This window comes from Acanthaster planci, linkage group LG06 (genome assembly GCF_054643075.1).
Source record: "Acanthaster planci isolate LZ-2023a linkage group LG06, COTS_SCS, whole genome shotgun sequence".
NCBI classification, from domain to species: Eukaryota; Metazoa; Echinodermata; class Asteroidea; order Valvatida; family Acanthasteridae; genus Acanthaster; species Acanthaster planci.
The window spans coordinates 3,528,384-3,552,326 of NC_141782.1; the positions used below are offsets into that span (position 1 = coordinate 3,528,384).

The following is a 23,943-nucleotide window of genomic DNA, read 5'->3' on the forward strand; positions in this document are numbered from 1 at the left end:
CCAACTTTATTAGATTTACCTTTGTGCTTTCCAGCGTACCACTTAAGCGATGACACCACCCACCTTGATTCAGCGCAGATGAGGATAACCCGTGCAAGCGTTGAAAACAAGTACACGTACTATCCACTGTTATATTCGCTGTTATATTGATTAATCACACAACGAAGATCATTAACATGAAGCAAGACGGCAGGGAGAGTTTATCCCTTGATCTGGAGCACCAGACGGGCGAGGTTTGTTCGCTGAAAAGCAGCAAACCAAGTCGGGATCGAGTTGTGCTCAAACGCCAGATTGGCTTGTGGGGTTGCATCGCTCTGGTCGTGGGCACGGTCATCGGCTCGGGGATATTTATCTCCCCTAAAGGTATCCTACAAAACACCGGCAGCGTGGGTCTGTCCCTCTTAGTCTGGGTGGCCTGCGGTGTACTTTCTACCATCGGAGCCTTGTGTTACGCCGAACTGGGGACTATGATCCCGCGTTCTGGAAGCGATTTCACCTACCTCTTGGAGAGCTTCGGCGCTGTGCCGGCATTTCTACGAATCTATACATTGATAATCGCAGCCCGCTCAGGAACATGCGCCATACTCATGATCACTGCAGCCACGTATTTGACCGGACCTTTCTTTGGGGAATGCACCATTCCAAGGGTGCTCATCCAGCTATTAGGAACGACAGTACTTGGTAACGTACAATGATCTGTAAAAGGTCGAACCAGCTGTTATGAGCCAGCTCGGTATTCCAACAGCGCATGCCCAAATTGAAGCGCGTCCGAGGTCATTCTGGAACAGCAGCACACGCACAGGATTGTCTGCCCTGTTGGCGCCACGGACAAAATAAACGTTTATCTGGTTCGTAAGTGTGACATCACTTCAGTTTAAACCGCGCCCACTGCACGTGCACTGCACACAGAGTTTCATGCATTGATCGCCGTTTACACGGAATCATGGAACCGGAAGTTAACGCGCAACTTCAGCGACCGTCCTAAGGGAGCCCCGCAAATTATGGCGCGTCCGCCTTTGTGAAGAAGTCACTTACGAACCAGATAGGTCTGTGGTCAGCGCAACCATACGCCACTTTACTCGCGCACTTTGTTCCCGTAAGACCTAGCCTTTTTGAAATACCGAACTGCCTCGTTCAGTTTCCTTTATACAAACAGTCGTTGGGAGCAGTCACTCAAGGGAACAGAATTGGCCATAACTATAATGAATCGAAAAAGTATGGAAAACTGAAAATGTCAATCTCGGCAACAGATTCCTCCCCAAAGGCCAAAGTCATAACAATATTTATTATGAAAATGGTAATCAAAGATTAAAAAGGAAAAACTGGAGCTAGCTGAAAAACTTGATTTTTCAAAACAAATCTTACTGTAGGCCTATTTCTGCTGCCTCAGCGCAGATAGGCCGTATTCAGTTTTCTTTACGCAAATAGGCCGTGGTCGATTTTAGACGACAGTGCAAGAATACTGATACATGTACTTAATCCCTACAGCTGCTGTGTTCTGCCTGAATAGCGTGAGTGTCCCGTGGAGCAATCGGGTTCAGATTATCTTCAGCATCGCCAAGGTTCTTGGGCTAGTCATCATCATCATTGGAGGCTTTGTCCTTTTGATACAAGGTGCAGTGTCATGGATTTCCCTAAAATATGAAAAGGTCGCCATTACTGTACTTAAGCGTGACATCGTGGCATGCATGTACATGTATCCTCTTTAATTTTCGAACTTTAATGTGCGCACTGTGCAAGGGCTGTAACATCGCAGTCTAGCTGTTCTAAAACTGGTTGTCTGTTGATAGTTAAGTGGTTGAGGTTTGGAACATGGTGTAACTGTTTGGAATTCCATATCTGCCGTCAAGTGTCGCCCGTCGTCCGTCGCCCGTCGTGCTTCGACGTCCGATGGGCGGTGCACGACGTCCGTCTTGAGTCGTCCTTCGCTTTTTTTTTTTTTTGATCAAGCTTGCGCAGTGCTATTTTTCACTTTGACCCTTGATCTTTTACTTGTTCGATCGATCCGCCACGCCTGTCTGTCCTTCCGCGATACCCAAACAGACCATACTCTCGGTCTACATGAGAAACTTTATGTATGTAACAATAAATTACTTACGGTATTTGACTTCTTAATATCTTTCATAAGAGACGAACTGATTGAACATTATTTTCAGGCCGGGTATACCTACGATGAAATCTGCTGTATGCTCCAAATTAGACATAACTTGAGTTGCACGTAGGCTCACAGTCTTTTAAACTGGACTATCTGTGCTCATTGGCCTATCCATCATGGCATACGCACCCACAAAACCAACATTTTCTGAAACTATACCAAGTAATAATTACCCCCATAACATTCAATAAACAGCACAACTTATCCAAAGCACAATTGACAAAAACAATTTGCTTTTTACTTTCTTGTTGCTACTGTTTAAGGCTTTACTATAATATTTCTTTTACAGGTAAAACTGAAAACTTTGAGAACTCATTTACTCCGGTTACTGATGTTCCACCTGAGAGGATTCCGCTGGCTTTCTATTCGGGTCTCTTTGCTTACGCAGGATGGTAAGAAGGCTATTAATGCTAAGACACTTAATTTAGATCTGAAGAAGCTGAGACGGGTGGCTGAAGGGATTGTTTCGGAATCACAACTAATGAAAATTAGACTGGCTGCTTGCTTGCATGAGAATTGTCATTCTCAGAATTCCCGTCTATCTGAACAGTGGAGAAAAGGGAGTTATCGCCTTGAAGTGTTATAAAAGATTCGATATCAGTCGCAGTCTTAAAAGACGAGCTTATACCCTCTCTGATGGTACGCTTACGCAAATGTAATATTAGGACCCCTTTTTGAGGCTTTCAAGATTGAAGGAAATTCTTCTCTTTCGATTCTTCCTTGCTTGGGGACTTCTTGTGGAAGAACTTCACGACAACGTCAGACTGTAAACAATTATTCAGTGAATACCGCTTGCCCATGCTCTCCCCATAGGCAATACCTGCCATGTGTCACCGAGGAAATGATAAATCCATCCAGGTAAACGGCAAAGCCTTTCTCGTAAAGAATAGCATCTCATCAGGTCAGATGCATGCAACTCATCTGTGACTCTTATTAATGAGAAATATACTGTTAGTGGTAAAGTACAAAATGCCGAGGAAAAACAAGACTTCATTCTTATATTGCGTTGTCCATTATAAATCGGTCATCAAATTTGTAAGGGATATTGAAATGGCAGTTGATTATTCTCGCCTGCTGTATGTCAAAACAAGAATACCCAAGCCCCATACCAAATTTTAAAAGGAAAGTTGAATACCGCCCTCTTGAACTTCAGTAGTCGTTATTTCCAGATATTACTGAACTCTACTCGATGCATTGAGCGACAGGGTTTTAAACGCCTCGTACGTAATGCGTGACCAATTTCTATTTCAAACAGAAATCTTCCATTGGGAATCGTCATATCGATGGGCATCATTACTGTAATCTACATCATGGCCAATGTAGCCTATTATGTGGTCCTTTCTCCAGCGGAGCTGCTGGCTTCAGACGCTGTAGCTTTGGTAACTCATTATTTGCAGAGAATATACACTGAAGATGGTAGAGGGCCTACTACTGGTCCAAATCTCAAATTCGCTCTTTCTCTTGCTTTGTATATAAACTCAAACAGCTTGTAGGGACCTATTAATTTTGAACCAAAATGCATAGACTTTCATCTTTGGATCGACAGGATAGAGTCCTGTACTAATATAGCAAGACAAAATCTGTTCATTGAGAAGCTAGACTTGAGCAGAGGAACTCTCCCCTTCAGAAGAGCCATAATATGGTCAAAGGGTAGCTGGCTGATATCACCTCCTCTTGGTACCAGAAGTTGTCAAACAATAATTTGTCAACTTATAGGCCTGTGGTAACCCAATGAATATTTACGTAAAGCAGCAGGTGTCCTCTCTATAGGTGTTTTTTTGGTCATATTTTACATAGAGGGTGTACTTGTGAACAGAGTCCCAGGTAAATTTTCATTTTCAATGGGTGCATTATACCCTGCGCTTCATTTGAGTTCCTTGTTGCAAGAAAAAACATACATTTTGCCTTGACGTCTCATTCCTCTTGTTTATAAAGACTTTTGGTGAACGAGTCCTGGGCTCTTGGTCTGTGTTATGCTGGTTGGCCGTTGCTTTGTCTTGCATAGGAGGTGCCAATGGAACTATTTTCGGAGCTTCAAGGTAATTGCATGATCCCTTACTATTGGTAATTTTTCTTCAAGGTGTATTAAACTTTCATTCGGAAAAGTTAATTATTTTGTATTAACCTGAACCAATAAACAGTTTGTTTGTTTTTTTAATCTCTAGCCTAAGGACGCTTTGCTTTTTTCAGGTCTCTCATGGTGTCATCGCAAGAGGGCGTCATGCCTGAAGTCCTGGGGATGATCCACGTGCACTACAAGACACCTCTACCAGCGGCACTCGCTTTTGTAACTTTTTTTTTTCAAAATTATTATTTTAAACATTTAATTAAACACTACTGCGTATAAAGAATTTGTAATTTTGAAGATGAAATGAGTTTCAATATGAAGAGGTTAATTCCTTTGGTTTGTTTGCAAGTAAACAAGAAACAAAATTGATTTTCATCTGTTCTGCAGCGAGCCCCTTTTTAAGGTTAAACATGCCACTTTAATAACAAGCACACCTGCGTGTATTAGCCGTAGTATTATTTCTGGGCAAGTTTACTAGTGAATGTGCTGTCGATTGAGAAACGGTCACTTGGCATTTTCCAAATATTTTGGCATCAGTTGGTTCAGTTGCCCCACTGTCTCTCGATATAATCACTGACAATATGCTTCCTACCCGCAGTTCCCCATTGTTGTGTGCCTGCTGACCTTTGCAGATGTCGGTGCGATTCTCAACTACATGAGTTTTTCCAACTGGCTATTCATATGTGTGTCACTTGCCATCATCCCATACTACAGATGGAAATATCCAGACATACCCAGGCCATTCAAGGTACAGGTCAAAAAGAGAGACGTTATTTGGCGTATAGTTGGCGAAAAATTAGGCAATACTTTTCTAACCTTTTTAATTCTTAAAGGACCACTTTTTCGACAGCCTCAGACTCGGATCCAGGGTGAATATTGGCCTTGCAAGAAGTGATTATAAGGTTACGTACACGGAATCTGTCCATTTAGGGGAAGCACACTACAGTCTGTTGAACGCAATTAAGACACCTCATTGGAATAGTAGTTCTTATTAAAGATACTGGATTGGTGCGCAAAGCATCACTTTCCTAACTTATTAACACTTGGTACGAAAACTATACGTGACATCGTGACCGGGAAAAGGCTAAGGGGTGGGTTTTCTATTCCACTTAATTCATTCTGTAAATGCAACTGGAAAGCCGCCAGTTACCAGCTGATGAAAATATCTCTTGATTCCACAAGGTTCCCGCGTCATCAGAAACGTCAGTCATTAAGCGAATTTGAATGGGGTTATGAAGGGTTGCAAGTCCAGGGGCGTGGTGACTTGGGGTGTGTGAGTGCGCCCCCCCCCCCAATAATTAATTCCAGTCGGCAAATAGAGCTTCGGCAAATTACAAGACGATATACGTCACCCGTCGGTATTTCCCCTGAAGCAGCGGCGTATCAATTAAGCATTTGGCGGGGGGGGGAACCCAAAAGCGAATGCATCTTTGGGCTCATTCGGACTCCGGTCTTGACATCCTTGCTTTAATTTCTTGGTGTTGTTTTCTTAGGGATTTGGTGCTAATATTTGATAAATAAATATATCAAATACATGTACTGTCTTTTCTACTTACCCATTCTTCGTTTGAAAAAAAATGCAACAATTTTCATCAGGGGCCTCCCCCTCTGCTGGATACGCCACATTCCTGAAGCATGAAATGTTGTGTAGCACGGGTCATTTGTTAGTTTTTCACGACACGAGGTTAGTGAGCAAGTTAAAAGTCGGCAGATTGAGGCAGGGCACCCCCCCCAAGAAAATGCCTTTGGTACACCACTGGTTGCAACCTTCTTCAGCTGCTCCATTTGTCTCATGTCTCATTTGTTTCGGAGAGAGGATACTCTGTCACCTTCCCCATTTCATAAGGGCTACAAAGCATTGTAAGCACAACAACCTAACTTCTTGCTTTGGTCAGGTTCCCGTCATTCTACCCATCATCTTCATTGCGTGCGGTTTGTTTGTAATGGCTGTCTCCCTTTACTCTTCGCCGGTTGAATGTGGCATCGGGGCCGGCATCACCGTGACAGGGATACCAGTCTACCTGCTATTCGTTTGGTGGGAGAATAAACCCAGCTGGTTTACAAATGCAATCGGTAAGATGACGGCATAATGGCCCATGTTCTTTTCGATAGCAAAAGCTGTAAGGTCTTTCTTTGTGCATGGAGGACAAACCAGTGTTTGCTTACGGATAGAGTTATGGGAAACCAGAAACCAGGATGACTGATCTTGCCAGGTCGTTTTATTGACAGAGACAGACCGCAGGTGTTTTCGGTGCGTCCATTTTAGTACAGGCATGGGGTAGGCCTATTGGCCTTTATACTTGGCGGGCTCGCGTGCGCTGCTGTAAACAGTGTGTATTTTCAGAGGACTGTACCATACGAGCAACGTGTCTTAATTGAATGCAAAATGTTTATTAAATTCATCAGTGATAGATATACCAACCGAAGTTATCACCTGATATTTCATTTCTTTAGACACACTAACGTCTGTCCTGCAGAGGTTCCTCCTGATAGCGCCGCCAGATACAAAGTCAGACTAGTGACAAGTCTACGCAACACAGATGGAACTAGACTGCCGTAATGTATTTTTGCATGCTGAATACTATTTCACGAGTAGCACTCAGATGAATGATTTCAAATAAAGATAGAACGAATCTTCGCTACATGGTTGTCATTAACACAATTCACCGGGCATCCTGCGTTCAAATAACGGCACTCTGTAGATAACAACTAAGGTTTGGTTCCAAAGGTATTCCACTTAAGTGCACCATACTCTTGAACGTGTGGGCTATCAAAGGGGCGTATAGGTTTGTCTTTTGGTAAGGATAAGAGTACGCGAGAAAAAAAACCAGTTGGAAGGAGTGACACATCAAGGTTCTTGCTCTGAAGCGAAGGGGCATGCAGTAACATTTAAAAAAAAAGAATCCCTCACAAGCTGTGAAAGGTGGAAGTACCATTCCTAACATGCTGGCGCCAAAATAGGATGAATGAAAACCCGTGTCATCGCGAGTCAGATCACAAATGGAAGTTCAGGTCTGGTAAAAACAAACCAAACCATATAATGAACACTGTCGAAAGGACCAACTTCGTCACAGGCCGTTTGAAAACTGCCTTTAATTGAGACCGGATAACTTGTCATTATCTTGCAATTACTGAGGACATGACTGAAATGCCATTGTCTCAATTTTGAAGACATTTGTGTTTAATGCTTATATTTTATAGCCCCAACGTAGAATATAAACTATTAAAGCGTAACATGCTCTCGTGATTGTATCGATAAAAAGCAAATTATTTGGAAAGGTCTATGTTGTCTTTAGGAATGGCGTAAAGTTAGATTGCTTAATTTTTATTTCATCTAGAAGTTTGTCAGTTTAACCCACGCTTGGTTATGTACTGTATATTGTATCTGAACCTTTATACAATCAATTTCAGCAAGAAAACCCAAAAGCAGATCAAGCTGACTGACTCAAGAGAGCAAAATGACTTGCTGTCAGTATTGCCTTGTGAAGCTTTGTAGCAGACATTTTGAAAGAGCTGATCCATTATGTTTGAAGCAATGGGCGTATTCTTCGAAACCACTTCTCATGTTGAACGAACACAAAAAACAGGGTTTCTAATGACAAGAATAGCACGCAAACATTGTTTGCGAATAGGATTCTCACTCCTTACTTACTGGGGAGTGGATGGAGAACGTCAGGAATAAACATGGCGGACAAAGGCACTTACCGCTATTTAACGTTAATTTTGTTGCATAAAACAGAAGCACTCACAGTAACGAAAATATAACCGAAGGCATATATACATGGCTATTTGCTCGCTGCCGCCATAGGTATGCAGAGCCTCAATCGGGCAGTTTCACACAATAAGTATAGTCGGTTCAGTGATTTGCGTGTATATTGATTAGTAATTTTGCGTGTGCTGCGTTAGTTCTTATACCGTGCGATCGGAAAACATTTCAAAATAATTCCCTAAGTCATGTCGCCTTTGGCATGTATAAATATCTATAACTCCGCCCTTCGTTGTGATTTAGTTTTACAAATGAGCCTACAACTTTATAATTGTGCACATTAAAGCTTCCATAATTTGCATACAAAATTATTAGTCTCAATAAGACCCAACATGGATTGTATGGATTTGTACATGCAACACTTCATGAAAACAATGTGCCTTTATGTGACTTAAAGCTTTTAGAGTAGCAATAAAATCCAAGATGCACGTTAATATGGGGAGAATAATCTCAAAATTTGACCTGCTAATTTAATGTACTTTGTCCAACATTTAAAAACTTCACCCTTGTACTTTTTGAGTATCACTAAAGCGATAAGGCACCCCACCGACTGAAATACTGTGGATAATTCATACTAGCTATGAAAAAAGAAACTTTTATGCAGTGATTTTAGAATCAAATCAGAGAATACAATGAAGCAAGACGACAGAGAGAGTTCATCCCGTGATCTGGAGCACCAGACGGGCGAGGTTTGTTCGCTGAAAAGCAGCAAACCCAGTCGGGATCGAGTTGTGCTCAAACGCCAGATTGGCTTGTGGGGTTGCATCGCTCTGGTCGTGGGCGCGGTCATCGGCTCGGGGATATTTATCTCCCCTAAAGGTATCCTACGAAACACCGGCAGCGTGGGTCTGTCCCTCTTAGTCTGGGTGGCCTGCGGTGTACTTTCGACCATCGGAGCCTTGTGTTACGCCGAGCTGGGGACCATGATCCCGCGTTCTGGAGGCGATTTCACCTACCTCCTGGAGAGCTTCGGCGCTGTGCCGGCATTTCTACGAATCTACACATTGACCATCGCATCCCGCACGGGAACATGCGCTATACTCATGATCACTGCAGCCACGTATTTGACCGGACCTTTCTTTGGGGAATGCACCATTCCAAGGGTTCTCATCCAGCTGTTAGGAACGACAGTGCTAGGTACATTAAAAAGTGTCCCTTTCACAATGATCTCCTAAGGTGGAACTGACTGTCTTAGGAAGCAGTCAGTCAAGGGAACTGAATTTGTATATATTAATTTACATAAGTATGGAAAGCTAAACAAGTTGATCTCGGGCAGCAGAATCTTTTTCAAGGCCGAAGTTATAAATAATCAATAAAAGAATTGAAAGGAAAAAGTGGGGCTTACCAAAAAATTGATTTATTACAACAAATCTTTTCTTATTAACCATATTTCCACTGCCTGTTTTCAACACGCCATTTCATATGTTGAGGAGAAACGCCCTCTTGTGAGATGGCTTCAAGTTGTTTATGCTACAAAGTAATAGTAACTTTTCGCCTTGCAGTTTCACTAAAACTGACTTCCTGCTGTGTGATTCGACAACCAGAATTAGAAGCATTACCACAGTGACAAAATCTATTAGATAGTTGGTACCCGCGCGATACATGACTCTTTGACCAATGGAATGTAAAAACAAGTGATTATGCTTCAACGCCTTTTAAACACCTCACTGCTGTATGAACGTGTTGTGGGGTTCATACTCCAAAGCTAAACACGTTAGGAACAAATGCGTGTTAATGTGTTGATATATTGAGACACAATGACACATTTGGGTGTTTTTTCACAAGACAAAAAGCATGTTGATCAGTTGGTTACACTTTCTGGACATCGAAACATGTTTGTTTCCAAAAAGGTGTTTAACTTTAAAGGGTTACGTGTTTACAATTAACGCAAAGACGCGTTTATAATGAGTGCCAATGCACGCGCGCGTCAAGCTGAACAATGTGTGAGTGCAGTGTCAACGCAGATATGGCGTCCACTCGGAGCCTACATGGTTGTTAAGTTTTAGTCAAAGGAATAAACGACAGCTTAACAAAAACTGATTTGTATCTCTGTAGCTACCGTGCTCTGCCTGAATAGCGTGAGTGTCCCGTGGAGCAATCGGGTTCAGATTGTCTTCAGCATCGCCAAGGTTCTTGGGCTAGTCATCATCATCATTGCAGGCTTTGTCCTTTTGATTCAAGGTATGAAGTAATAGATTTCCCTCAAATATGAAACGTTTGCCATTGCTCTGCACATACGGAGTGCGAACAGGAACAAAGTTACTTATTTCCATTCCTTTTTGCAACCTTCAAATAGCATTTCCTTCTGTCAAAACTGTTATTTTCATTATTTTTTTCCTTTTTGGGTGATGGGTGCGGTGGGAACGGTAAAACTCTCTGCCCTGCAGACACATTTACACAGGTAAATATGTTCCCCTCCAAATAAGTTTGTAATCCTCTGCGGCTTGACGGTAGATGTGTCCCCGGTAAACGTGTCTCTCTTGCAATGTTAGAAGTCTAGCACCCATATTTTATTTCGACTGTTTTCGCGCATACACTGACAGTACATTACCCCCACCAGAGCTAATTGACTCAGTTTTGTCCGGCTGGAACCGTCCTCGCGGTCGCCCCCACAGCCGCTTGAAGGACGTCGTCCAGTTGCAGCAAGACCCCCAGCAGACAAATCTCCAGCCGAAGGACGCCCTGGCACTCACTCAAGACCGTGCAAGGTGGAGGCAATCAGCGGATCAACTTGGCCCAACGTCGTCGCGGCATAAGATTTAGTGGCCGTAGTGGTATCTGTAGAATACGGATTACTGCCTTTTCTGATCTCTTGCAGAAACATATAGTTATTTAATCGTATTAAATATTTGTTTTATTTTGTTTTTGTTTTTGTGTGTGTGTGTTTTTTTTTTTTTTTTGGCATTTTGATAGCTTTTTGACAAGCAAAAATACCTAAATGTATCACCGGTGGGCTAAATTGCCATGGGGCAAAAGGGGGACAAAATTAACACCAGAGGTACTTGGAAGGTGTAACTTTAAGGTGTAACCTTCATATATTTTTTTCAGAGCAGCATTGTACTCTTCTTCAATCAATAAAAACTCTTTTCCATTCTTATTTGGTTGAATGCCATGAAAAGCGCACTTTCTGCATGTTTTCCTGAATACGTGAGGGCGCTGTTGCTGGGATGTCATCCAGGGAAGACACAGTTCTTTGCATAGGTTTTTCTATCAAAATTGTCAAGCCAGCATTTACTTTCTGAGAACATTTCTGAGAAAAGGACCAACGCGAGCTTATTGCTATGCACATGAACAACTATGAGTTGGAAATATTCTTTAGCATGAAACCAAAGGCAGTAATATACCCTTTGAAAAAAAGACCTTTGGAATAGTGACACAAAAGTTGAAAACAAGGCTGAGACACAAAGGTGCAATTTAAATCAGACACGAGGATTCGGCTGATGACCATCTGATCGAACTTGTCCTCAGAGTTGGTTTCATCTGCTGATTTGGAAATAGAATCGACATCACACTTTCTGGATCTGGAACAGCCTTGCTAACTCCTGTCGCTTGCACCAGACCGGCAGGCTTTTTGCCTGTGGTTCAGCAGTCCACGTGAGTCTCATGTGGCGTTGTGCGCATGACAACGGTCTCTCGGTCGGAGGGTGTGAAGCACCTCCACGGTTTGTGTCACCTTCGTAAGGTACGGCAAGATCGGTCGGTTGAACTTGAGCTGAGTTGGTGTATTTTGATTGAATGATACTTCATGGGTGCGTCCCGGCTCCGGCGTGTGATGTTGTTTGAGGGTTTTACATCTTTGCCGAGGTGCTCTTTTGGCTTCAGTCGTGACTGGGCATTCATCTACGGCTTTTCCGTCTCTTTGTGCAAACGTTTGTACGTGAAGCCTGGCCACACGAAAATTCTTTTTTGTTTCTGCGGCATGATTTTTTTCCATACAATGTCATTTTTTCTATCAGTCGGTTTTCGCGTGAAAGGAAGATATATAAGCCGCAATTACGGTGTACTTCGCCGCGATTGCTGTTGTTTGTGGCTCGGCCGCTCGAACGCTGGGAACGTACAACCGGTTGTCGCTATTAGTTACTTGCAGCATGCAAGCAACATGCAACAAACATGCAACATGGTGGCGTCCTCGTACATTCTTCGAGAGTAAATGTTTGAGCTAACTTCTTTTCCATTAAAAAATCATATCTGTCATGGAAAATTATTGATGTAAATTATGCAAAACTTTCCATTGTCTCCAGTTTTGTAAGCCATCTCGATAGTTTTTGCAGCTTTTCAAAAATCAAATCTCACACGTTTTCCCGTGTGTTCGTGTAAAACCCTGAAGAGGAGGAGGTGGTGTGTGTACCTGTTTCAAGAACAGTGTTCTTGAGTCGTGTTCCCGTCGTTCGAGCGCGAGAACGCGAAACCCGTGTCAAGGACAGGCCGCCCGAACTCGACCATGGGGAAGTACAAGATGCGATTAAGTTGTTCGCTTACAGACAGCACATTCAGACCATACATGGATGCACGGGAAATGCTAGGCACACAATCTGCACTGCAAAGAAGAGGATGTTCATGTGATCCTTAGTATACTGGATCCTCAGGGAACTGAGCAAAGACATACAGAGGTTACTTCGTCGGTCTCACTCGTCAAAAGGACCGGACTCTTTATAGCACATACGACATTATGTAGATGGCGACTGTATCTGTGGTTGTGTTGATGGTTATGATTCAAGGCGAGTTATGACATGGATAAGCTGCGGTGAAATGCACAAACTTGGACCCAAGAGTAATTGGAGGTTACTATCTGCAGGCAGTTTACTATCACATGATATGGCAGCGAGGACATTATCCCATTAAAGGACAGAGAATGGTGGACCTTCACCCTACCACTTTTAAACAAAACGATAGTTTCAGTACTGATATCAGTACAAATTCGCGTCGAATCGGGCTCTTTACTTTAAAGTACCTTATGAGACCATCAACACCAGACGTCAAAGGTCCACCGGAAAAATTAAGGCAGATGGGTGGCCTGATACTATTTACTATTTACTGATACTATATACTAACAACAACAACTACCTTTTTTGTCTGCCGCAGCTTCCATGTCGATGGGAACAGCAACACTTCGAGGGAACGAAAAAGTGTTTTAAAGGAACAAAATATGATTTCCAGGGAAAGAAATATTATTTTGAGGAACGAAAAACATTTCGAGGAGGCAATACCACATTTCGAAGGAACAAAACACCATTTCTAGGGAACCAAAATAATTTTGAGGGAATGTAATGTAATTTGGAGAGATCACAGTATTACTTTAATGGAACAAAAAACATTTTAAGGGGGAAAACGGCACTTCCAGGGAATGAAAAACGTTTCTGAGGCAGAAAACACGGTTTTTAAGATAACAAAATAGCATTCCGAGGAATGAAATATTGTCTCTATAGGGAAAGAAATAACATTTCGAGTGGAAGAACTTTTCGAGGAAGCAAAATGTTATTTTGAGGAGCTAAATAATATTCAAGGGGTCTCAAGGGATCAAACCAACCTTTCTAGGGAACGGAACAACATTTTGAGTTAAGGTTGGGCTAACACTTTGGTGTAAGACTTTTCTTACCCTAACACCAGTGTAGAACCCAGAACGTGCTTGGGTTGGGCTGGATATCGGGTTTGCTTGGTCCAGCTGAATTGATTGGCCTGGGTCAGTTGGTTTGGGATAGGTTAGGCGGGGTTGTTTTGGGTGGGGTTTAAGTAGAGACGGTATATGGGATGTGCTGACTCGCACTGATTTTCTCATTCGATTTTGCTGCTTGTAAACTTTGATATCATAATACCGTGGTTGCAGTAAATGTTATGATATTTATCTCTTTTGCAGGTCAAGGGGAAAACTTTGAGAACGCATTTACGCCGGTAATTGATGTTCCACCAGAGAGGATTCCGCTGGCTTTCTATTCGGGTCTCTTTGCTTATTCAGGATGGTAAGAAGGTTTATAACACTGCTCCAGGGAGCAACCTCATTTTCTGTGATGAAATTGTCTGATGTACCCTACCAAATCATTTCGTTTGGAGTAAGATATCACCAGTGAGACACCCATTTTTCATTCACACAGTTCAGTTCACATTTGTTTGATAAATAGGCCTAATTTAGATCTAATCAAGCTATACGCGCATCCGTCCCAGCGGTGTAGCCAGCTTTTTGGTGCCGGGAGGGATTTAAAGGCGAATGTGGTATGGGGCTTTAATATTCAACATAATGTGGGGGAAGAAAAAACTTCGAATCCTTACTCACGGTCCCGACATCATTGCTTTTATTTCGTGGTGTTGTTTTCTTTGGGTTGTGGCACTAATATTTGAAAAATAAATGTACCGATTATGCTACTGTACAAAAGAGAAAATAGTTGGGGAGGGGAATGCGTCAGAGGTGGGCAAGTTGCCCCCCCCCCGACACGCCACTGGTCCGTCAGGTTAGTTTGCAACTGTGGAAGAATGAAGGTTTCAGAACTTCTGTCTGTGTGGACGAGAGAGGAGGGAGTTGTGCTATCACCTTAAAGCGTTAAAAAGACTTCATTAAGAGTAGCGGTCTTTAAATACCAGCATATTGTGCCCTTTCAGAAAGCTTTCTAGATGTGCACTGTTTTGTTTCTTCTTTGCTTGGAGACTTTTTGTGAGTACATTTTACATTGACATCGTAGCAAAAAGTAGACTGTAAATTATTATTCATGAATACCCAAAACAGTTTAGCCATTCCTACTGATCGATAGCTTATCACGTGGCCGGTCTCTAACACTTGATGTAATAGGGGCTGGAAGGCTGTAAATTCCCTTCAACTCACCTTTCATTGCTTTGGCACATTATCAGCATCCATTCTCTTGATCTTGTCTTTGACAAACCTAAGACCGACCAAGCACGCATTTATTCCCTTATGAAATATTGCATGTTCATACTCTCTCCATAGGCAATACCTGCCCTGTGTCACTGAAGAGATGATCAATCCTTCAAGGTAGAGAGGGCAACTTGAACGTTGCTAAGAGAACAGCATCTTCTAAGGTCACTTGCATGAGTCTGCAACTATCACATTAGGAAAAAGTAGCAATGAGTTCCAAATGCCGAGGATAACATGAGATTTATAATGATTTATTACTTCAACGTTGGCTGTTGAATTTACTGCTTACCTGTTTCAAAATACGAAAAGCACGATGCATAACAGAATTTTTAACCCAAAGAGCCGGGTTTAATTAGACAATCTCACAACCGGGGCCTTAGAACTCGACCGTTCAAAGCCCATTTTTTTAAACCAGTAACTGCTCATCAGTAAAAAACAATGTGGAGTTTCAACTCAATCTGACGTGATTTTGTTGTTACGGTCATTGGAAATTGAAGGCTACACGCATGCCACCCTGCAGTGCACTGAGCACTGCAGTGAAAAAGAACATTTATACATTATTGGCGGACGGAAATTTTGGCAATGCGCAAAAACGGTAGGTTCGGTTTTAACAAAATCAGTTTCAAAATGACTGCAAAGAGTTACTAAAAAACTCCCAAAGGCTCGGCTAGTAAAAAAAAGTGCCATGCGGCGATATTGGAATAAGGTTTGTTGGGGATGGATCCGGCTCTTTTAGGGCCGCCCTCATGAATCCCTAAAGTTGAAATCTCCAGACGATTGTCGGCCTTTTGATCGATTTATTGCTCTAACAGTTGCTTTTAGCTTCGACATACTTTTATGTCTGCGTTACTCTTTCCTTTTCCCACAGAAATATTCCACTAGGGATCATCGTATCGATGACCATCATAACTGTAGTTTACATGATGGTCAATGTAGCGTACTATGTGGTCATTTCTCCAGTGGAGCTGCTGGCTTCAAATGCTGTGGCCTTGGTAACTAACTGACAACCTATAAGAACTTGAAGAGACTTCAGACGGTAGATTATTCTACCCATAGGGGTCCAAAATCATATTTTGGCACTGAAAGTGATCGTAGACCTGTCAAACTTTTAAAAAATGAAAATACTTAAACATCTGCGGGTGATACCATACAGTTTGAGGTTGAATATTAGCAAAACATGATTTGTATCAGAATTTTAAGAAATCCAAAGTTGGGAGTGAACATGCAAGCATCAGCCATCGGCCAAGGTATACGTATTTCTTTATAAGCGTTGGCGCACGGCAGCAGTGACTCTTATCACTGTATAGAAAAAGCTGTACTTTGTCTGTGTGTGAGTGTTTTTTTTACTTTGACCATCGCGGGCATATACGTATGCAAAGGGTCTATAGTCCATTTTGTCATGAACAGAATTGATTCAGTATTGTATGGCCTAATGGAAATAATTATACTTTCCATCTGGTTTTAATAATGTTATAACAGTGTCTATTTTCTCCTTTCTAAAAGACTTTTGGTGACCGAGTGCTTGGATCTTGGTCTGCAGTTTGTTCGTTGGCTGTCGCTTTGTCTTGTATCGGAGGTGTTAATGGAGCAATATTTGCAACTGCCAGGTTCGTAACTTTTCAAAAATTCATAAAAATCAAAATTCATTAAAGTTGATATTTGGGCAAATGATTTAACTTTTATAAATTGCATTTATAAAATTTATAAAGTGAATCATTTCTTTTTCGGTTTTCAACTTGTAAGGAGCAAACAAACTCTTGGAAACCTTTTTCCTTTGGAGGATATGTTTGAATATTAATAATACTATTATTAATTGTGATGTACAATTTGCTTCTTTCAGGTCTCTCATGGTGTCATCGCAGGAGGGCGTCACGCCTGAAGTTCTGGGGATGATCCACGTGCACTACAAGACACCTTTACCGGCGGCACTCGCTTTCGTAATGATTTTGTTCTGTTTGATATACATTATACTGTTTTTTTATAAGCACAATCATCACTGTCGTTTTCCCCAGTCAAATTTATGCTCTTGCCGTTTTTTTTCTCCTCCATATCTAAACAATACATGTCATAAAGGGCCTCTGTGGAACTGATGAATATAATGCCGTTGATACATCACACAAAATCGGGAATAAGCTTTTGCGTCTCCGGAGGTTCTTTAGATAATCTGAATCCCTCCTTGTACTCATTTGTATTCGAAAGGAAGAGAAAATAAAGGAAATTTGCGAGGCGAAAGGGGTGCTTGTTTGTTTGTTGGGGTGCTTGTTTGTTTGTTTGGAAGTAAAAAGGAAAACACTTGTTTTCACATGGACCCCAACGCCCTCTTTTTAAGGTTTAAATTGCTTTGCAATGATTTAATAACACACTTATCCTTTCTGTCGATAGGTTCACTAGTGAGTCATCCTAATTGCATTTTTCTGATGTTTTTCCTGAGGAGTCATAATGATCTCTCAGATATTATCGCTGATAATGCTTCCAACCGTAGTTCCCAATTGTTGTGTGCATGCTGCTTTTTGGAGATGTCGGTACGATACTCAACTACATGAGTTTTCCTAACTGGTTGTTTAGCTGCCTGTCATTTGCCATCATCCCATACTACCGATGGAAGCACCCAGACATGCCAAGACCATTTAAGGTACGATGTCAGATAAAAAGGCGCCTTAATCGGCGCATGATTGCCAACAGTGAAATATTGTGGTTTTAACCTTATTAATCCTTATAGGACCATTTTTCGGCCCTCTCAAAGCCAGTGTGCCTTTCTCTTGTCCGCGTTGGAAGAAGTGATTTATTTGAAAGTTAACACGGACTTAAAATTGTATATTTTCATGGAATCGAGACATTCTGTGGAACATATCTTATAGTGGTCAATGATGTTTGGGAAAAATGGGCCTATGTAATTCTGCTATAATGCTGAATTTGACATTTTAAGGAAACTGTAGTTGAAGCCATCACTTTCCAAACTTTAATTGGCACGAAAACGACGTATGATGGCCGATAGAGAGGGGGCGTGGAAGGTTGCAACCCCGTTCACCCACTCAAAACTGTTTGACTCAACTTTGCTAAATATAAATGTTTTTCAGGTCAATGTCCACATTTTTACAGTAATCATCAACATAAACAGATCATATGTCAAGAATATGACGTGGAGTCCAAATAAGTAGTTCAGATTTCAATAAGGTATCATAATATATAAAAATGTAAATCGAAAATCCGCTGGGTAGGTCAAATATCCACACAGAAAAAAAACCGACGTCTACCAGGGCAATCAAATGTTATATAGTGATCTGAAATGAGTGGATGTTTGAAATGATCAAGATGTGAGATGATACTTCCACCTGAAACCATGAAAGATATTTTTAAAACCAATTGTTACTAAGGCTTATTTCTTCTCTTTACATCAGTCTTTGAAATGCCTTCCACATGAAGTAATATCTGTCCGTTTAAAAAAGAATATTCCAAAATTATCTTTGAATAAAATTTCACATAGGTATCGTAAAGTCGCTGCTTGTCATCGTCGGGGTGGTACAGCATCTATTTAACACCAAATATTTGCTTGGGATATTTGAATGACCAATGCTGCACTTGATGAACCTATCAGCGAAGTTATTCACCACTGGTTACTTGGTTACATTACAATTTTCTTTATGTGGATATTTGATTTCCCTATTGTTATTTGAATTATCTACTGCGATATTGACGTGGCTAAGTAGACATTTACTCTGGCTTTATCCTATTGTGTGGACATTTGGTTGGCCTATTGACATTTGAATACCTAATTTGGCATTCCGCCTAATACTGTGGATATTTGACCTGGAAAACCTATAGAATGTGGGAGAAAATTGGTAGACTCAATTGGGGGTGTGCTAATTAACCTGATAGTAGGAGTGCGTCTTCACTAAATTAGTCTAAAAGATCACACTCCCCAATTCATGTCAGCGCCGGAGACCAGTTGTTATGGAGTACCGTGGTGAATACGTCTCGCGCACAATGGACCTTTCCCATGAAATAGGCAAATAAGACGGGCGCACGCATGCTACTACCACTGGTTGGCAAGCGCAGCCGTCAAGACTGTCGTATTAAAACCCTTTTCCGATACTTCAGCACACTTTTCTTGAAACTAAATAAAATTTCTAGTGTCCTGAGGTGGGAAAGTAACAATTCCTTGTCGTGAAGTTCCGTACTCATGTCGGAGTATACAATATTATGTACTACAGAAATTACGGTGTACTATTTACGACAAACATTTCTCTCTCTATGGCCTCCCTCCAGGCGACGCAACCAGACGACGTGACGGCACAACGGCTCCCTTGCATCGTGCCATTGGGTCCCACCGTTGCCTTCTTGCCATAACTTTTGTACACACACGAAGTAAAGGGCGAAAGCACACGACGCGTCGCGTCGTGCGTCGTGTCGTGCGTCGAGTCGTGCTTCAGGCGACACGATGCACGACACGACGTACGACGCGACGCACGACAGCAAGACGCGACGGGCGACGGAAGGGGCAACACGACATTTAGGCAGAAAAAATGCAACAAGGAAACGACCTAAGACAGCACGACGCGACGGGCGACGGCACGACGCGATGCGTCGTGTTTGTACAAAAGTAATGGCAAGAAGGCGACAGTGCCACCCGACGGCATGACGCAAGGGAGCCGTCGTGCCGTCGCGTCGTGTAATTGCGTCGCCTGGAGGGAGGCTAGGGAGAGAGAGAAATGTGTGTCGTAAATAGTACACCATACAGAAATATTGTGCGTGTGTTAATAGTTGAGCGTGCTTGTGACGTCACGTTTGGTACTCCGTGGGCTTGTTTGTACCACACGGACCTGGATCTCGATCAGTGGTCCCAAAGCTTATACCCATATACCCAGCAAGAATGATATGGGATGGAGGGGTACCCCTACAAATTTCTAACCCCAGTACACACTCTTGACTATTTTTACACCCCTAGATGTCTGAAATGAATTCTTGAGATTTCAATCAAACAATGACCAACACAAAGGTGTGAAGGCAGTGCTCTCTGTCCCATATCTTGCTTCAAATGTCAAAGCTGGTTCGCTCCATCCGTTAGGCGGGTTCTGGTGTTAGTGAACCAACTCCGGATCACTGATCTGGATCCATGTAAATCAAGCAGGCTCTGAAAGTGTAATGGGAAAGCCCACTCAAATTTTCTGCTTTGGTCAGGTTCCAATCATTCTGCCCATCATCTTCATTGCGTGCGGTTTGTTTGTACTGGCTGTCTCCCTTTACTCCTCGCCATTGGATTGTGGCATCGGAGCCGCTATCACCGTGACAGGGATACCAGTCTACCTTCTATTCGTTTGGTGGGAGAGTAAACCTAGCTGGTTCACAAATGCACTCGGTAAGATAGCGGCATAGTTCAAGTCGTGCGTGCATGTTATGATCCATGGGCCCAAGTCTTTCGTAAGTCGAACTTACGAGAAACCGTAACGAGTTAGCAGAAGAAAGAGAGCAATTTTTCCCAGAATATTCCTAAAACCTTGATATGATACTAATGTTACCATCTTGTAAATCTATTTCATCAGACACTCTGACGTCAGTCCTGCAGAGATTCCTGTTGATAGCGCCGCAAGATACAAAATCAGACTAGAGACAATTCTGTTACAGCAGGAGCGGTACGTAATACTGATTGTTTGAATGTAGTCGCATATTTCGCATATAATGTACGGATGATAATGTGATGGAAGACTTGAAATATAAGATGGAATAAAGCAAATAATGGCACTCCATATAGATCACAGTTAATAATTTTCGTTACAAAGGAGGGCAAATTCGTGCGACGAGTATAGTTAACTGCACTTTAGTTCGATTAACACCACTCGATCAATAGATGGTTTGGACTATGTAGTCGACTATTTGGGACCAGGCCCAGGGGTATGGTCGCTCCGCTGGTTATCAATAGCCGGTTTCGTTTATCGTTACAGAGGGAACCATTCAAATGAAAATAATTGTACGAGATGTATGCTGCGAGAATCGCAGCCAAAAGTTAAATGTGATTAACGATGAGATTTCTAAAACTTGACCGCCCATGGACGTTCGAGTGTACCTGAAATGCGCATGCACATTGTTAAAAAGCAAGGGACTACAGGTCGAACTATATGTATAGTTCGCGCTCGAATTTGCCCGAAATTGTAAATGAAGTCCAACACATGCATGGATTGATTGTGTATTAATTAAAGAGGTACTGCTTTTGGGGAGGAAAGAAGAGTATTCGAGAAAACAAAATTACAAGGAGTGGCCTATCCGGACCTGGGGAGAGGGCTAGGGCAAATAGGTCTTTTGTCTATAAACAACTGTCAAATAGTTTTCACGAAAGATTGTAGTACCTTGAAACCCCTAAATCATTGACAACTTGTCGGAGGATGCATCTTACCCCCTATGATCCGCTACTGGGTACGCCACTACTTGAAAGCCTGCATGCACTGTCGGTCAAACAAGATCATTATTACGACAGGCCAAGAATTATGAAAACTAGAAAATCAAACCAAAAGAAAATAAGAATAGGTCAGTCTGTATGGAATCCTCATATCTTTGCAGTATTACAATAATTAACATGGTAACATGGTATTCTTATCTGCTAAAACTGCTTTCCCTGTAATAGCTTGCGCCGAAAAAATCATATCATATTGGAGTAGAAGAGATAAACATAATCACCGCGGTGGATGACAAATACAGTAAAAAAGATAATCGATGACTCGCGGTGTCGTGTTGCTGGTAGCGACGTTTCGGCTGCCAGTGCTGTAGGCTAGCAGCACTGGCAGCCGAAACGTCGCTACCAGCAACACGACACCGCGAGTCATCGATTATCTTTTTTACTCATATTGGAGTATTTAAAATTCTGAAACAATTATTATTGCAGTATTATAAGTAGTGCATTTTCAAAAATTAGCAAAACAAAACAAATGGGGGAAGTATGAAACAAAAGCACGATGTGGAAGTTAACACAATAATAGTGAAAATGGTATGAACAGATTTTAAAGATCAGTAAAAACGTGAAACAAAAAACGTGTAGAGAATGTTTTATAACTAAACCGTGTGTGCAGTTGGGATCTATAAAGTTTGCATAAACTTGGTGTGTAAGCATTTTAAGACTTTATTCCTGAAAGTCATATATGTATTTCTTTTTTGTAGCCTATCAATCAAACACTGCTTTATCTACAGGTTAATGCAAATAAAGTGGATGTGTTGGCTGATCAGCTACAGATGAAGTGATGATAATCATAATTGAATAGAGGCTTTGCATGGTAGCCATTTCCAGGGCAGTTCTGTTATTCCACTGGGATATCTCCTTTATGCATACCTTGTGGAACAAAAGGACTGGCCTGCAAGATGGCGGGCTCGCAAACCCTCTATTACCGAGAATCGTCTAAAGGCTTAAAATTGTTATTAAACACTTTAAGTTTAACTGCATTTAATCTTTATATTTGTTGCGAGTGGTGGCCTTTAAATACCATTGGTATATATGCAACAGTGAACTCTGTCATTCATGAGGCAAATAGGTTGTTTTTGAGTTTAATTAATCTACAGAAATGACTGGATTTCGTGAAATTGGGATTTGTTCAAATCAGAGGAGGGTTAGTATATTATTATGACCATTTATGTGGAACTCTACTGGAACATTTCTGAAGAATTAAAGGATTACCAGACGAAGAATGATCAAAATTAAAGTTTTATTCACTTACTGATAACAAAAGACAGATCTTGACATGAAAAAAATAAGGGACAATCCACGGTCTTATTCCCCCTCCCCTCCCGATATGTACAATATATGTACAGACAGGGGAGTAGCGAAGGCATTTTCTTGAGGGGGGTGTGCCAGAGTCAATTTGCAACTAGTAACTTATTCGCCAACCTCGTGTCATGTAAAATTCACAAAGTGATCCGTGGTAGCTACGTTGCATGCTTCAGGGAAATGCCGACGGCAAACGTATGTGCTTTAAGTTGGATTCATTTGCTAACCGAAGCTCTAGCTATTTGCCGACTGGAATACCGGGCGTTTCACAATAGCGCCCCTCCAAGAGTTTGCATCGCGTGAACCAATTACAGTGCGCGAAATCTGTCGACCGAATGCGCGTTTGGATTTCCCGTATTATCGGGGTCGCTACGCTCCTGTGTACAGAGGCGTTACCAGGTCTAGGGGGCCCAAATTTTCGTCTCATGCACTACGAAAGCCGTGAAGAATTTTCAAAATGTTAAGTACATTTCCAGTTCGTAAAACTTTTTTTCCCAAAAATAGAAATAACATTTCTTTAAAAAATCTCGGCAAACGAAATTTAAAATTATGTCTCATAAGGGCGAACTTTGAAAATGTATACTTCACATTTTGAAAATGGAAAGCCCTGTAGATTACCGCCGAGGTTTGACAAGCGAAGATGTAGACACTTGTCTTTGTTTCTTCTTGTTAGTCAATGTCCCAACACCACAGACTTCAATATTGGTGCAACAAGAGACAATGAACTCTCCGCGGAATAACATTTGAATACAATGGCACACTATCTACGTGCTTGATGTGTTTACTCTTGGGCGTGCGATCTTCGACCTCTTGAAGTTTTGCCAACGGGAACACACTTCAACAATACACAGTACCTATGAAATAGCCTCAGTTTAACAGCGTCAAGTCTGTGCATTCAGCTTTCTGACTTCTAAGACGAAAGTTTCCCTAAGAACTCCAGCCAGAGTTGCAGTCTGCCAGTCAACGGTAAGGCATGTCATCTTATACATTAATGCTAAGCAATTCAAGACCAAATCAAATTATCGCAACCGTGAAGAGATTCGGAAGCAATTCACATAATCGAGATCACGACAGGCTTTTCTCACGGTGTACGAAGGTGTACAAAGAGTAAGAAGCGACATTGGACACTCAAGATTTGTGGCATTGTAGAAATTTGCGAAGGCAGTGGCGTAAATTTGTGCCGGAAATTGGGGGGAGGTGGGGGTGACTTGCCCGGCCAGAAAATTTGAAAAATAGGGTGGGGGTTGACACCATATGATTATATATAGAGGTCGATGGTCATGATATTGATGTAGATTCGGGATATTAATTACACTCTTGCAAAATCTTACATGGGAATGGTATA

General features: G+C 41.8%; 2 protein-coding genes across 2 annotated transcripts; both read left to right on the forward strand.

The window, feature by feature from the left end:
• Window positions 1–86: 86 nt before the first annotated feature.
• LOC110986104 (cystine/glutamate transporter-like) lies at window positions 87–8,432 on the forward strand. Its single transcript, XM_087138120.1, has 10 exons — window positions 87–681; window positions 1,489–1,614; window positions 2,445–2,547; window positions 2,969–3,013; window positions 3,411–3,534; window positions 4,091–4,194; window positions 4,346–4,442; window positions 4,822–4,971; window positions 6,119–6,296; window positions 6,678–8,432. Exons 1-10 carry the CDS (start codon window positions 177–179, stop codon window positions 6,740–6,742), a joined length of 1,497 nt encoding a protein of 498 aa, XP_086994246.1. The 5' UTR covers window positions 87–176; the 3' UTR covers window positions 6,743–8,432.
• A 66-nt stretch (window positions 8,433–8,498) lies between these two features.
• Window positions 8,499–23,412, forward strand: LOC110986105 (cystine/glutamate transporter-like). Its single transcript, XM_022247746.2, has 11 exons — window positions 8,499–9,126; window positions 10,045–10,170; window positions 13,844–13,946; window positions 14,924–14,968; window positions 15,720–15,843; window positions 16,355–16,458; window positions 16,692–16,788; window positions 17,334–17,483; window positions 20,030–20,207; window positions 20,392–20,481; window positions 23,272–23,412. Exons 1-10 carry the CDS (start codon window positions 8,622–8,624, stop codon window positions 20,454–20,456), a joined length of 1,497 nt encoding a protein of 498 aa, XP_022103438.1. The 5' UTR covers window positions 8,499–8,621; the 3' UTR covers window positions 20,457–20,481; window positions 23,272–23,412.
• The last annotated feature ends 531 nt before the right edge of the window (window positions 23,413–23,943 follow it).